At 37.7% G+C, this 14,783-nt stretch overlaps 1 protein-coding gene across 3 annotated transcripts in view; it reads right to left on the bottom strand.

Moving 5' to 3' along the window:
* Positions 1 to 14,783, bottom strand: part of LOC133526099 (uncharacterized) — a 219,878-nt gene that overhangs the window by 26,839 nt on the left and 178,256 nt on the right. For all 3 annotated transcript variants that reach the window (XM_061862559.1, XM_061862557.1, XM_061862558.1), the window contains exon 3: positions 1,369 to 1,456. In XM_061862559.1, coding sequence (XP_061718543.1) covers positions 1,369 to 1,456 — 88 coding nt within the window. The remainder of the gene's footprint in view (positions 1 to 1,368; positions 1,457 to 14,783) is intronic.

Below are 14,783 nucleotides of genomic sequence, written 5' to 3'. Positions count from 1 at the left end.
TTTATTAAAGAAGTATTATTCATTATTGTCAGTACTTGAATGCTTCAAATTTCAAAGCATCGATTAAAAAAACACTTGACGGAAGTGGAGGACCTGCGCTAAATGCAGCAAAAGTTCTATGCAGAACCTTTTCTCAGCAGTTGACTACCACCACTACTATATAAACCACAAATATGCTCCTAAGTTTGATATTTTTCAAATTTTTATAATAGTTAGGTATCATTGGAACAACGCTATCGCAATGAATATTAAAAAAAATAGTTGTAGCCGCCGTGCAGGTCAGGATGTCGACGACTTAAATAAAACTTCGATGTATAATGAAGTGAAGTATAATCTTCCCAAAGGTACTGGTTTACAAGGGTTCTTGCCAAAACGGTTCAATATAGAAAGTAGGTGTTGATAGTATGGAGGATGATGAAAGAGTGATTTGCAATATTTGACTTGATCAGAACAAAAGGTTTAGATTTAAATGCTTCCAATTGGCCGCGATACAGATTATGTGGAGCGCTCCTATTGGTGCTTTTAAAAAGCCTCCGTATAATAGCCGAGCCCGACGGCTGCGTTTAGCTATTGCATTGATTTTTATATAATATTAAGTTGCAGTCGCAACAATAGTTAATTTACATTTCGTGTCATCCCTATATTTGGAGATTATCTTAACTAAGTTAAGCGTTAAACTTAATCCATATCTTTGAATGTGAAACGGAGATTCACTCCAGGATGTCAGGTCATTTGGACTAGATACTGATTAAAGTTACATATTGTATGTATGTATTTATTTGCAAAGAATAAGTAGTTTAGCGTTTAGTACTACCAAACTGAGTACGGAGCTTACTAGATGTGTGCGAATCTTTCCATTGCTTCCCTTAATCGCTCGCAGACATTTCTGCTTGATAAATAAAAAATTTGGCCAGTAACATTTACCCGTATTGACCTTACTTGCTTTTACGGCCCAGTCACTTAACTGATGATTACCCTCATAAACATATACTCGGACGTGCTTCAAGGCCGGCACTAAGACCCTCTAAACCCTTCTCATCAATAATTAACAAAAGTTAACTGCACGGGAATCTCATTTGCCGTTTACGACGTCGGTAACGGGCAAGAATTTAATTCCGTCGTTGGATGTAGGTTCGATTGTATCCAAGGCTATTTACAAATATTTTGATACTGAATCAGGGTAAGTTTCGACCAGATACGTTGGAACTCCTCAACACATTCGTGTCCACTGCTGGACTTGAACAACTTAATATACTGTTTCCCACTAATCACTATAACACCATCATTCACTTAAAAATGGTAACTGCAGCAGCAAATCTTGCTCGAACTGATAATTATGCCCGAAAAAAGACATAAAGATAGACTCACCCGATGTGTCCCAAACAGAGAAGTTGACTCTAAAATCAGCGACTGTGCATGTGTATCCGTATTTCTCGAAGCCCGTCGGACTGTACGCCTGGAACAAACAGAATATGTCATTAAGACGAGAGACAGATATTACACATACAACGACTGATTCAATTACGTATTAAGGGGCTGTCAACACCCAATGTCCTTGAAATTGATGTTACTTAAATAGTTTTTTAAGAAATACTATTTGTTTTAGTCAAGTAAGAAAAATATATGTTCATATTAATTATATTTCAAAGACCGTGGTTGTACTCGATACATGATTGAACGAAATCGGCTCGATAGAAAATAATTGCAAAGATTGGTCTTAAAGTCACAATTAAACGGTTCTATGTCTTAATTGTTTTGACTTATGGATCTGCAATTAAAATCAAAATTTCAAAACATTTATATCTAAACAGCTAACGAGTAAAATATTACACTAATAATCCACTTTTTTTATTTAAATAATTTTCTTATTATTCCCTTGCCCAGGCCCAGTAATATGCGACAGTGCTATCTCATTTACTCCGATACAAATATACAGTGTGCGCGCTTTAGGTATTGACAGCCTCTTAATGATATGGGAGTAATGAAATAAGCTTTTTTTAAGGTAACCATTATGGACCATTGTTGTCTTTTGAAATAAATTAATTAAATTAAATTTAATTAAGGTGACATTCGGATGGCAGCGGCGTTGCCGTCGCGGGAAGTGGGAAATGTCACTGTCAATTTCCTTGATAAATTGAGTGACTGAGTGAATGTGAACGACAGCAATGGCTTGGGCCTCATACATACCACGACTCTTCTTTTTTCGCACAGACCCTAACCTATTTACTTATATAATAGTAAAAATAAAATAATTTCACATTCCAAACAAACCTTATTGTAAATTGTAATGTACAGTCAGCTGTAGGGGGGTCACCTCCTGGTCACCTCTCTCTGCATCTGACTGTACCTACGTATAACGAAAATATAGGTTTAGTAATATGAAGTATATTACGAAATATTACGATACAAGTGCGAAAAATAGTAAAATCGAATCGAGTGGCGATAAATTAAAATACGATTAAAGGGAGTGTTTTAAATCGACACGAGTTGCGTATATATAGAATTATTTACCTATTTGCAACATGTGTACAAGGTTTTATAGCACATACGGCCCTTTAAATTTTCGACTTAGTTACGTAATGTGCTAATTGTCGCACTGGCGCCGTAAAGTAGCACCATATGTATTGTAAATGTAATTTTATAAAACGTCCTTAATTTTGAGTTTATATGTAATATAGGGTTAAAGTTTGCCACACTATTATCTCTGTCAGCACAAACCGCAGTGCTTGGCGGGACCACTAATTGTCACACAACGTTTAAATTATCCTCACACACCTCATTATGGCGTCGAATTAAGGCCCGCTGGGGATGGAGGCTTTTCACGAATATATTATTATATAGCACGTCGGTAACAAACAAACGTACAGACTTGATGTTAAGTAGTTATCGAAGCCAATCCCGATCCTTTAAAAAGCAAATTAATTTCACCTCATTTTTAGTATCAAAAGAGATGACGATTTACCGAGTGTGTGATAATGGCTCCTCTACACGATGGGCCATCATACTGGCCCACTAAGATGGGCCAGCTTATGGAGAGCGCAGCAGTGGTGTCGGATAGCTTATGGCGCGACGGGATGGCGATGGGATGGCCATGGTGTCGATTTTTCGTCCGCACATCAAAGGTAGTGGGCTAGCGATGGCAGTACGCATCTACACGTGGCCCATTCCAGAACTATATCATGTATTTATAAGCAGTGTATGTATTGTATAATTACACTGGCATCAAAACTATTTCTTTCGATAAGTAGCAGTCACTTCCACTACTAAATATTAAAAATTAAATATCTGAACGACTAATGGATGACGCACGGTACAACGGTCCGGGCCCGGGCACTTTAGTTTTCTATAGAAAACATCACGTGATCACCTGTCATATCTAGAAAAGAAGTGTCCGAACGCTCGTCCCAGACCCGGATCATTCTAGCGTGAGTTAACCTTAATAAATGATATTAATATTCCGGTAACGTCCCTCTATTATAAATCCCGCTAAAACTAGATTTAGGTTATGCTCAAAGAGCTAAGATGATTATACCTAAAATGAAGCAGCTCCAGCACAAATTATCACACGGTGTAAATTCACCACGAGTATCATCTCATTAGTGCAGGAGATAGATTCAGATTTAACAACTTGTTACGGTTTTAACTGGTTTGATACGACCTTGACGATTTTGGTGATTAAGGGGCCCATTGTTTACCAGTCCGCCTGCAGTTTCTGGCCTTATCGGCGGCCTGCCGTCCTAGGCCAAAAACGTCCACACACAAGCGATTATTGCCTGCCGCGCAGTTACCAATTCCGGTTCTAAAGTGATTTATTTATTTATACAGGACAAAAATGGAACTCAAGATAATGTCCACGTTTAACTCACTATTAAACGAGGTGTATAATTTACCAGTCATCTCATTACCAGTCGCGCTGAATTTCAGCCCGCCGGGACGCTGAAATTCAGACGGGTTTGCACGATGACAGGTCACTGAAATGCTAGTAATATTTATTCAAGTGTAGGTTACTTTTATCATCAAAATGAATTGTGAGCGTATTTTCTTTAACAGTAAAAAAAATGGAGTCAGCTTAGTTAAGTGATATACAAGATATAAATTAAAACACGACCGAAGGGAGTATTTTAAATCGACACGAGTTGTGAGTTACCTACTTATTCACACATGTATTGTAAAACGTTTTACAGTAAGTACATATGGTGCTACTTTACCGCACTAGTGCGAAAATTAGCATATTACGTTACTGTGTCAAATATTTAAAGGGCCATATGTACTGTAAAACGTTGTACGATACATGTGCGAATAGGTAATTCGGAACTCGTGTCGATTTAAATTATTTAAAACACTTCCTTCGGTCGTGTTTTAATTTATCGCCACTCGTTTCGAATATCCTATTTTTCGCACTTGTTTCGTAATGTACTATTACCGCACTTGTGCGGTAAAGTAGCACCATATGTACTGTAAATATAACTATTCATTTACACTTGACATCGTTACAGCTATTTCTTGACTGTGAAAAACTACCCGTAAAACTAGCTTTAAGTACCTACCTCGTTTTCTTTTAGCATTAACATTATTTTTATTGAAAAACGCTTTTAAAAAATAACGCTTTTAAAGCGAAACCTATAAACCTAGAATATATTATGCCGAAGCGATCGACATCAAAGCAAAGTGATTTGTTAAGATTTAGTTAGAGGAAAATATTTTCTCCCGAAATGGAACTTCATAGAAAAAGTACCGTTATTCCGCTAGGATCGCAAAGGTACTCTTCCCTCTTAGATAGCTTGTAAAAGACGACGAGTTTTGCCTAGTTAGAACTAGTATTATTTTACCTGTCCAAAATTATGTGAGTAATTATCCCTAGTTCACACCCAGACGGTTTCAGCAAACCAGTTTGACAAAGGTAATATTTAGAATTAACTATTTTTCGAAAAACTTAACATTATTAACAATATTATAACTATCAAAATCAAATGGCGTTCTAAAAGGTTTAATCATGTGTTGAAAGATGGCAGTAAATTTACTGTGGCTACCAAGTTTTATTTGTCAATCCACCTCTATTTCAAGTTCTCTTTGCCGCTACGTGCCGCTATATTCCAAGTCTCATGTTACATATTAATTATCTATTATTTAGACTAAACTAATGATAATAATGCTTCTCTAATGAACCATCCAAATAATTACTAAGTTCAAACAACGCAATGCGATACATAAATTCCGAGATAATTCTGCAAGTTCTGGCTTGTTACAATTCCTTTCTCAAGTTGGAACCACCAATATAATGAGACCTCTTGGTCTATAATAATTATGAGAAAGTTGAGACCCTAACTATATTGGATAAAATGAAATCAGGGCTAGATAACGTATATGAAACTTCTGTATGGAATTCGTTGTATTACATATGTTTTGCTAAAACTTGTTTAATTTTGGTTAGTTTCCGACTGTTTGCCACTTCTTTGTGATTGTGATGTCGTGTTGTGAGTTCAATAGGTACTTACAATGACACTTGATGATTCCAATTTAGGTCGCAATTTTACTAATTGACTGGCAAATTTGTAGTCACGGACTTTAATTGATTGACCATTAAATTTTCAAGCTAATTTGATTGCCAATACTAACGGTATGAAATGTCTAATGTAAAGTAAGTCCTAACGGCTCAACATTTAAAGTCCGGTACATTGTACAGTCAAGTGCAAAAATATGTATCGAACAAATCGTCTCATAAATATGGTACTACGCTCTTCGCTACGTTCTTGTCAGATTAACCGGTTCAGGACAAAAAAACGTTTTTTTCCTGTGTGGATGTCTTTGTTTACGCGGCATACAACCAGACCGTACGATCGTCTCGTCACTTGTCAAATAAACCGGTTTATTTTGAGTACAATAAAGTTCTTAAAGCGCTGGAGTTCTTATAAAAGTTCAGAGTAAAACCAAAATAAACCGGTATTTACCGCAATTTTTAAAACCGGTTTCGAGCCTTGGTTGCTGCTATTCGGAATAGTATATTTGTTCGATTTTTGAGGTTAAATGTGTTATATTTCTAAAAGTATATTTGTGGTTTTGTTTAATACTGAGCTATGTAATCTAAATTGTATTTTTTTTCTTATTTAATGCATGTTAATTATAAGATGTAATGTTTTGAAAAGATGTGTCCCGCCGAGTTTCTTGCCGGCCCATATTGGGATACCCTCCTCCAATTGAGGGGAGATTTAAATCTTCTCGGGTCAGAGGTGTAGGGTTAGAGCCGGTGTAGCTTTATTTGACGTTCATAGGCGCATTGTAATATGCCTACTTGAATAATAAACTATCTTTATCTTATCTTATCTATGCCGTCGTCGGATATACAGGAGGAGGCACCCTGGTGTATGCTTTTCGCTGATGACGTTGTGCTTGTGGGTGAAGACGGACTCGAGGTACAGAGCAGACTTGAGGAATGGCGGCGGAAACTGGAAAATGTTGGCCAGAATATCAGCAGATCTAAAACTGAACATATGTTCTGCAATTTCGGCGGTCTCTCCGGTTTCGCTGCCATAGACCTCGATGGCGTTACATTGCCGGTCTGCTCAAACTTCAAGTACCTCGGTTCACTCGTGCAGTGCGATGGCGATATTGACCGTGACGTGAAAAACCGGATTAGCACAGGATGGATGAAATGGCCACAGGTCACGGGAACAATTTGTGACGCCCGGATGTCCCTCCGACTGAAGGGTAAAATTTATAAAGCCATCATAAGACCTGTCGTCATGTATGGATCAGAGTGTTGGGCCCTAAAAGTGACGGATGAAAAGAGATTGCGCGTAGCGGAAATGAGAATGTTAAGATGGATGTGTGGTGTGGAAGAATGGATAGGATAAGGAATGAGTATGAAAGAAGCAAAGAAAAGCTGAAAGACGCACCCATAATAGAAAAAGTAAGAGCGAATCGCCTAGCGTGGTATGGGCATGTGATGCGGAAGGATGAAAGTCATGTGACGAGAAAGGTATTACGAATGAATGTGGAGGGATGGAACGGGAGAGGAAAACCTAGGAAAAGGTGGATGGATTGTGTGAGAGATGACAGGAAACGAACGCGAGTGAATGATGAGATGACGGGTGACAGAAAGATATGAAAAAAAAGAGATGCTGCGACGACCCCCAAATGAATGGTATAAGGGCAAGCGAATGATGATCTTATCTATGTCGCTATAATACAATTATAAGGATTGCGGGTCAGATACTATAATTAATATTGTCGTTTATGAGTGACGTTAATATCGACAGTATTGTGATTTGATTAATATTAAATTGAAATGAAACGAAGAAATAACACTAATTCAGGTCATTATTAGTAGTGACTTTACCGAAATGTTTTAATTTGAGCAATTACCAATACACTATTTAGCCGACTAGTTAATTTAGTGACTTGTACCAATTTGTCCTTAAATTTACATAAATATTACCTTCCGTTCGCAGCTAGCTTAAACATATGCAAATCTAGCGCAAATTACCTTCCTTCCAATCCAGATTGCAAAAATCCTATCAGTATTCATACCACGTAAAAACCTTAATAGCCACTTACTGAGATTCTCCGATCGGTTGCCTTAAGGGTTCTAGCTGGCTACATATTGCTGGTGCATTGCACTGTAGACCGCGGGCCAGGAGCATATATCGTCCGTCATCGCCTCCCGGCTGATACTCAGATGATAGTTTATTTTTATTTTTTATTTTTTTAGTTTATTCAGAAACCAAACAGTCATATAAACACATTAAAAAGGCAATACAGAAGATGTACTGCAACAAAAAGACCTGGAGGTTCATACTTATAAATAATGTTAACTGAAATAAGTACTTATAGGTAGATACAAGTATATCTAATGCATCTAATGTATCAGATGGAAAATGAACTGCATGCAACATAAATATATAAGTACCTGGGTACTAAAACAACTTACGTTTAACTATATTTTTTAGACTAGCCAATGAACTTTGAAAGCAATCTACATCGTATAAATGTTTATTATAGTAACTCCGAACTCGTCTGAAAAAAGTATGTCTGGAATAGTTCTTCACAGAAAAACTGACATGAAACAGCGATCGAGGGCGTAAGGGGAGATGCGGACAACTGAAAGTAATTAAGCTTAAGAGATTAGGTCAATTAATAATACCTATCATGAATTGTATCGCAGTGGAAAGACCGTCAGATGATGACATGAACATGTAAACTTTTTTTTTTTCAGTCAACGTCTCCCGATTGAGATTGTGTCAGATGACAGTATAGTTGCTGTTTTAAATTTAAAAAAACCGTCCGCTGGTTGTATCGCGGTGGAGTATGCGTAATATGTGAATTGCGTAATCCGTTTATTTGAAACGCCTGATGGAATGCTACATGCAAAGATTCATGATTTCGTTATTACTATCATAAAAAGGTAAAACGCTTATTTTTTTTACATGTTCATGCGACAAGCTGACGTTTTTACCACCGCGATACAACCGGCTAACGATTTTTGAAATTAACAATAGCATCTGAACTATCATCTGACAAAATAGCAAACGGGAGGTGAATTTTTCTGGGTTTTTCGGTGGCTACCATTCCTCAACCTATCAACGGCAGCTGACGTCCACGAGGGTTCATCATACATTAACCACTATACGAGTTTTCACACGGGAGGCGATTTGTCAAGGAAATATGTTCCTGGCTCGTGGTCTACTGGGACAAGTAGGTAAAAGTGGGGGTGAATGCACTAAGGTTGCTGAACTGATTATTTGTAACTGGGTCATAGACAGATTTTATAACAACAATCATTCTTATGTGCTCCGTTCAGGTTGAGTTTCAGAAAATCTTGGATTTATTTGGATAAAGCTGAGATAGTTTTTATATTTAAAAAGTATTCAGGGGTCAAAAATCCTGATTGCGAAAATATATATATTAGTGTAGTTCCTAAATAATAATGCGATGATTCGTTTTAATCTTGGAGGATTTAACAACTGGAGTCGCCTTTAAAAGCTTACCCCTCTGTCGAAAACCTCGGCCAAAGGTCATATGTATTGTATGGACTGACGTTTATCGGACATGGCTATTTGTAAGTTACGTACGTTACGTAGGTACTCCCCCGCAAAAATCGGCAGACTGTTTTATACAGAAAATTATAGACATGGCGTCTAAATCCTTCAAGGTTTGAATCGGCAAACATAGAAGAATTTTTTTATTTTATTAGCCTATTTGTGTGTCCCACTGCTGGGCAAAGGCCTCCTCTCTAGCTTTCCAATCCTCCCTGTGCTGAGCAAGGTCCCGCCAGTCCCGCTGAAACGCATCCAAGTCGTCCCGCCATCTCTTTCTCGGTCTGCCTCTGCCACGACTACACCGGGGATGCCAGCTAGTGGCTATTTTAGCCCATCTGTCATCATTCATCCGGCAGACATGTCCAGCCCAGTCCCACTTAAGCCTGGCGGTCTTCATCCCAACATCGACGACACGGGTTTTGGAGCGAAGCTCTGTGTTCCTCACCCTGTCAGATCATCGGATACCAAGGATACTCCGCTCCATTGCCCTTTGACAAACCTTGAGCCGTGATTTTTGCGCCTCAGTTAATGACCAGGTTTGGGCACCATAGGTGAGGATGGGTAAGATGCACATGTCGACGAGCTTGCGCTTTAGTGCAATTGGGAGTTTACCTTTCATGAGTTCCTTCATTTCATTTTTATTAAAAATGGAAAATCTTAAGCAAGTTGGCGACAGCAAGACGAGCGCAACAAGTTCAATGTACTGCAACATTTTACGAGTTTTCTGAACATGTTGACAATAATATAAATTGATCTGTATTGCATTAGGTAGGGTCAGCATCAATAGCAGCGTATGAAACTACGCGCCAAAAGTATCTGACATCCCAGATAACTTTTCCAAGTGTAGATAATTCTCTAAAATTCAGTTTTAAAAGAATATCTTTTACTGTCCCAGTTGTTCTATATTAAAGACATCACTTTTTGTTAAGCTGTTACAGAATGGTAGATACTTATGAAGCGTTATTTGATCCGCTACTTTTGATGCTGACTGTACTACATTATTAAATAGATGCAGATTAGGCTAGTAATTTATAAGTTTTATCATAAATTTCATTTTAATACTCATCGAGGATATTCTAACAAACCCAAACATAAGGAGGCGGCGTTGTTTTATCACAGAGTTCTAATGGCTATCTCCTGTGTCCATCATCAGATCAGCTCGATGGTACCATAATATTGCATTCGTGCAAGATTTGACCCGAATATACATACATATAAACATTACAAGTTAAACAAAGACTTAATAGAATTATATCGATTTGTTAAACAATTCTAAGTACACATATTTAATTATTCGAGCTAAACAATTACTACTAATAATGAATTCTCATTTGCCATTAATACAAATCTATTCAAAACGGTAATTACCAATTGAAATGGTGTTTATGCAAACTTGGGAATCAAAGCCAACAGCCGCGTAACTACGAGATTCTGTTGAAAGGATATTTACTGGGAATAACTATAATGAATTGCGGTAAATATTATTTGAATTTATTTAAAAAGCGCTGGTGTAGGTATGGAAATTGCAAATAAGGTAAACAAACTAATTTAAGTACCTTCAATACTTCGTAATCACGCACTGTTTGACGACAATCATGATCTTATCAACAATTTATATAACTCAATATTTTATTTGTATCATATTTTTATTAAAATATATGTTACATTTACATACTTAATAATATTTCAGTGAAATCAACCTCCATAAGCATCTTAGGTTAGGTGTCAAATGCCAACAAAAGCTGTCATGTTTGTTTACATTTTTTACTTTTTCTATCCTTTTTCTTATGGAAGGTAGAGGCAAGGAACGAAATCTCCTTAGGCAGAACTGTTGCAAAAGTGTCCAGCTGTCAGCTATAAATAATAGTTCCAAATCTCTCCAGAGTAGCGCTAGAGTAGCTAAGAACCTAGGCGTTATTGACGGAGTGAAGTGCGCTGTCTATGATTATATTTTATTCTAAAGTATTCTAGGTATTGTAGCGTCACCTATTTATGGTTTTTTGTCGGACACGTTTTGGTATATGGAGATTTTGTTCGTTGCCTCTACCTTCCATACTTTTTCTATTGGACTTCGGTTTAGAGTTAAAGTCACGCACATAACAATAAAATGATGTAACAGCGAGATTTTGAAATTAGTATTCTTTTTTGGTAACAAGATGAACCGCCAACTGCAAGATGGACCAAAAAGTTTCTTCGAAGTTGTTTTTATTTTTTTTAAGCTTAATATTGTGCGCTCAAGTCACATTCACTCATTCATTCATTCAATACTGTTTTTGCGATTAGTACTCTGTGTAGCTGTGTGTGTAATCATTCTGTCCACTGTGGAGGCTCCGCATTCCTGCCGATACCTTTACCTGATAATTTGATATTTACCAGTGACTTCGCTGAAGAAAAATATCGTAAGGATACCTACCGGACTAATCTTAATAATGCCTAATAGTTTCCCCTCTGGATTAGAAGGTCAGATGACAATAAAAATCTACAACAATTCTTGGGATTACTTGGCAATTGGAGCCCAGGCTCCCATAAGCCGTGGCGAAAACTAGTGAAAACTTAAGTTTTAAAACCTGTGTCAGACTCGACTATGTGTTTTAAATGTCAGCTCTATCTGTATAATCTAGGTAACAAGCGTAGACATACTGTAGGTAATACGGCGCCCGAGTCGCCAAACCAGATTACACGGATAAGTGCATGTCCTCAGGAGTTGTTGACCCGCCCGTATAAGCGGATATCTTTAGTTACATGATAAATAACTGTATCACATGCAAAGAGATATTGACACAAGTGCAGAATGCTTCAAAAGTTAAAGGGGGGGTTGGGCAGATATTATTTTTCTTTCGGAATGACTACTTCCAGAAATATTAACTTTATCAAAAAATGTTTATTTAATCCCTTGTTCGTCTTGAAAGACCTATCCAACGATACCCTACACTATTGGGTCAAAGTAAAAAAAAATTAAAAAAAAAATTGTATGGGACCCTAAAAAAAATTGTTTTGAAGTTTTTATTTTACCGTTTTGTTGTCATGCATATTTTATGTATCCATGCCAAACTGCAGCTTTCTAGCACTAACTGTCACAAAAAATTGTAGTCAATTTGGATTATTCGTAGGTTTACACAGCTTTAAACACATCAAGAATGAATGCCTTAGCTTAACGTCTTCACGTTGTGTCACAATTTGACGTTTAAAAACAAAAGAAGGTTGCTTTACAGGCCTAGGTGTGTAAGGCTGTATGTAATTCCTTTTCATATCATCTTCACTCATCGCATCGGATACGTAGTTCCGGACCTAATTTGAAGTTAGTCTTGTCAACATTTCATTACAAGTATGAGATCAAAATATTTATGAAACTTAGGGGCACCCCACCTTAGCGTCATTTGAGCGTCGACGTCTAGTCAACGCTATGACACTAATGACACATGGCGTCACTGTGCAGTTGCGCCAACGTTGCGTTTTAGCAGCTATAGAGTTGACTAGACGCCGACGCTCGGGCGGGACACGCTAGTGTGGCGTAGCCCTTAAGCTTTGGGTGTACCTGGGCTCATATAGTACGTGTACTATGAAATGGTGTAGCGTAGAATACAACTTAGTTGTGCAGCTCAAATCGTCATTTTACATGAAAATTGCACGTATGAGTGGTATCTGTGTAGTCTGTGGGACACATTGACCTTTTAAAGAAAGGAGACGGGGAGAGGGGATTTAGGCCCTCGTGACATGAGGCGTCAGCGTAAGCGTATCGTAAAAACATTATGAGTACGAGACGCATAGAGTTCTAGGCACCAAGCGTCGCGTAGGCGTAATCGTTTTTAAGTGAAATCTCATTAGTTGAAATCATGTAGTAGCTGGCGTCAGATGTTTTCGGCGGATGTATCTACGATCTTACTTTCTCGTCAGATGAAGATTTTTTTTATTGTTTAATTAGGTCAAACGTTTTGTTTTTTACACGTGTATCGCTACGCCTGTCGTAATAACAACAGTCTCATACGCTACGCTACGACGACGCATCGTGTGCGGACTTGTTTGAAGTTGTTCGTGCTCGTAGCGCTCTCGTTCTACGCGCGTATTACGATACGCTTACGCGTCTCTTATGCTTACGCGCCGTGTGCTGAGGGCCTTATTCAGTATGACCAGCCAGTGGAAAGTAAATGAAAGTACGCCATGGGTATGCTTTAATAACCGACAAGAATTCCCCATTAAGAATCTACTCACCGATTAAACTGGAAAGTGGATCAGCTCTTGAGCAGTATTTTTCAAGATCCGCCATTCCAGCTGCGTTTCTTTTAGTATAAAATAAAAGGAGTAAAGAAACAGTACAGAGTTACAACTTATTACTATCGTCAATTATCGTGTTGTTAGAGTAAGTTGTCTAAATACGGGTTGTATGATTGACAGTCGCCCTCAGGCACAGTTGGTTATTTGATAATGTCACTGTCATGTCAAATATTTAAATATGGACGAAGCCGCACAAAAGTTAAGGGAAAAACTAGTGCCTAAACAAAATGGTAACTAAACAATTCCACAGGTAAGTTCCACATTAGGCTCAATTAAGCTTGTGTTGTAGACAACGATATATATAAATACTTTTAATACATAGAAAACACCCATGAGTCAGGAACAAATATCCGTGTTTATCACAAGAATAAATCCTCTTACCAGGATTTGAATCCGGGACCATCGGCTTCATATGCACGTACTGCATCATAGGTCGTCGAAATGGCATGGCCGTGTTATGGTTTTTATTATGTATAAGTATAGTACAAGATTGGTACCTATTTAAAGGTAAAATTTAAGTTCCTAAAGTTAACAAGTAGGTTTATTGAAATATTTACTTACTGCTGCAGTCAAACTATGAAACAGTTTTGCAGGACTTTTGTCCAAAATGTAATATTTTATTAATGTTTAATAAGCCAATAAATATGTGAATAATAATAATAATGCGTGATGGGGGTGTACAAAGCTGCGTGTACATGCCATTTTCTTGTTATTACTGTTAATCTTATTTCTTTAGTTGGAGCTTAAAGGTCAATATCTCTCAGTCGCTGAGCCCGCGTAGTTTGTTAGTTCTTGCGTTTTTGCAGTCACTCTGTCAAGTTTCTTTACTCCTAGAGTACAAAAGCATATATGTACCGGCCAGCGACCGGATAAGAGTCGCTCATTTATTGCTGTGGGGAAATAGTGAAATAAAAATAGCATTGCATTATTATGCCTACAAGAGCGGAAGCTTATCGAGTTCTCTGGCAACCGTGTTGGCAACTGGTATTATGTAAACTCGATCTTTAAGGTCCCGATTTTTTCTCGATCGAATTTAATTCAACTAAGTTTTTAAGACTCTACATTGATTTAAACCAACACGACTTTCGTTCATAGTTTTAAAACGAATACGGGACTTAATCGCGTAAACTTACGTTTATTATATGGCCTGACGTTTCGAACGTGACGTTACGCTCGTGGTCACAGGCAAACTGGCGAGGAATTGTATCAACATCTTGCTGCGCGGCATCAGCTCTTAAGAGTATTTTATGGTGGGTGGTACAGAAAAATAATCTTATATGTAGATACCTACTATTATAATAGGGTAAGTTTTGAATTTTAAAATATACCATATAACATTTAAAACTTTCGCGTTTAGAACACGTATAAAACATATTTACATCGGTTTGATGGCGAATTTATTGTTACCTTTATTTCCGACTTTTCGACGCAGGTTGCTCTGCGCTGGCAGCATGGTTCCATTTTTATCACCTGTCT

This window comes from Cydia pomonella, chromosome 16 (genome assembly GCF_033807575.1).
Source record: "Cydia pomonella isolate Wapato2018A chromosome 16, ilCydPomo1, whole genome shotgun sequence".
NCBI lineage: Eukaryota > Metazoa > Arthropoda > Insecta > Lepidoptera > Tortricidae > Cydia > Cydia pomonella.
The sequence above is the reverse complement of the archived record's forward strand: the minus strand, read 5'-3'. Positions and strand labels throughout refer to the sequence as shown.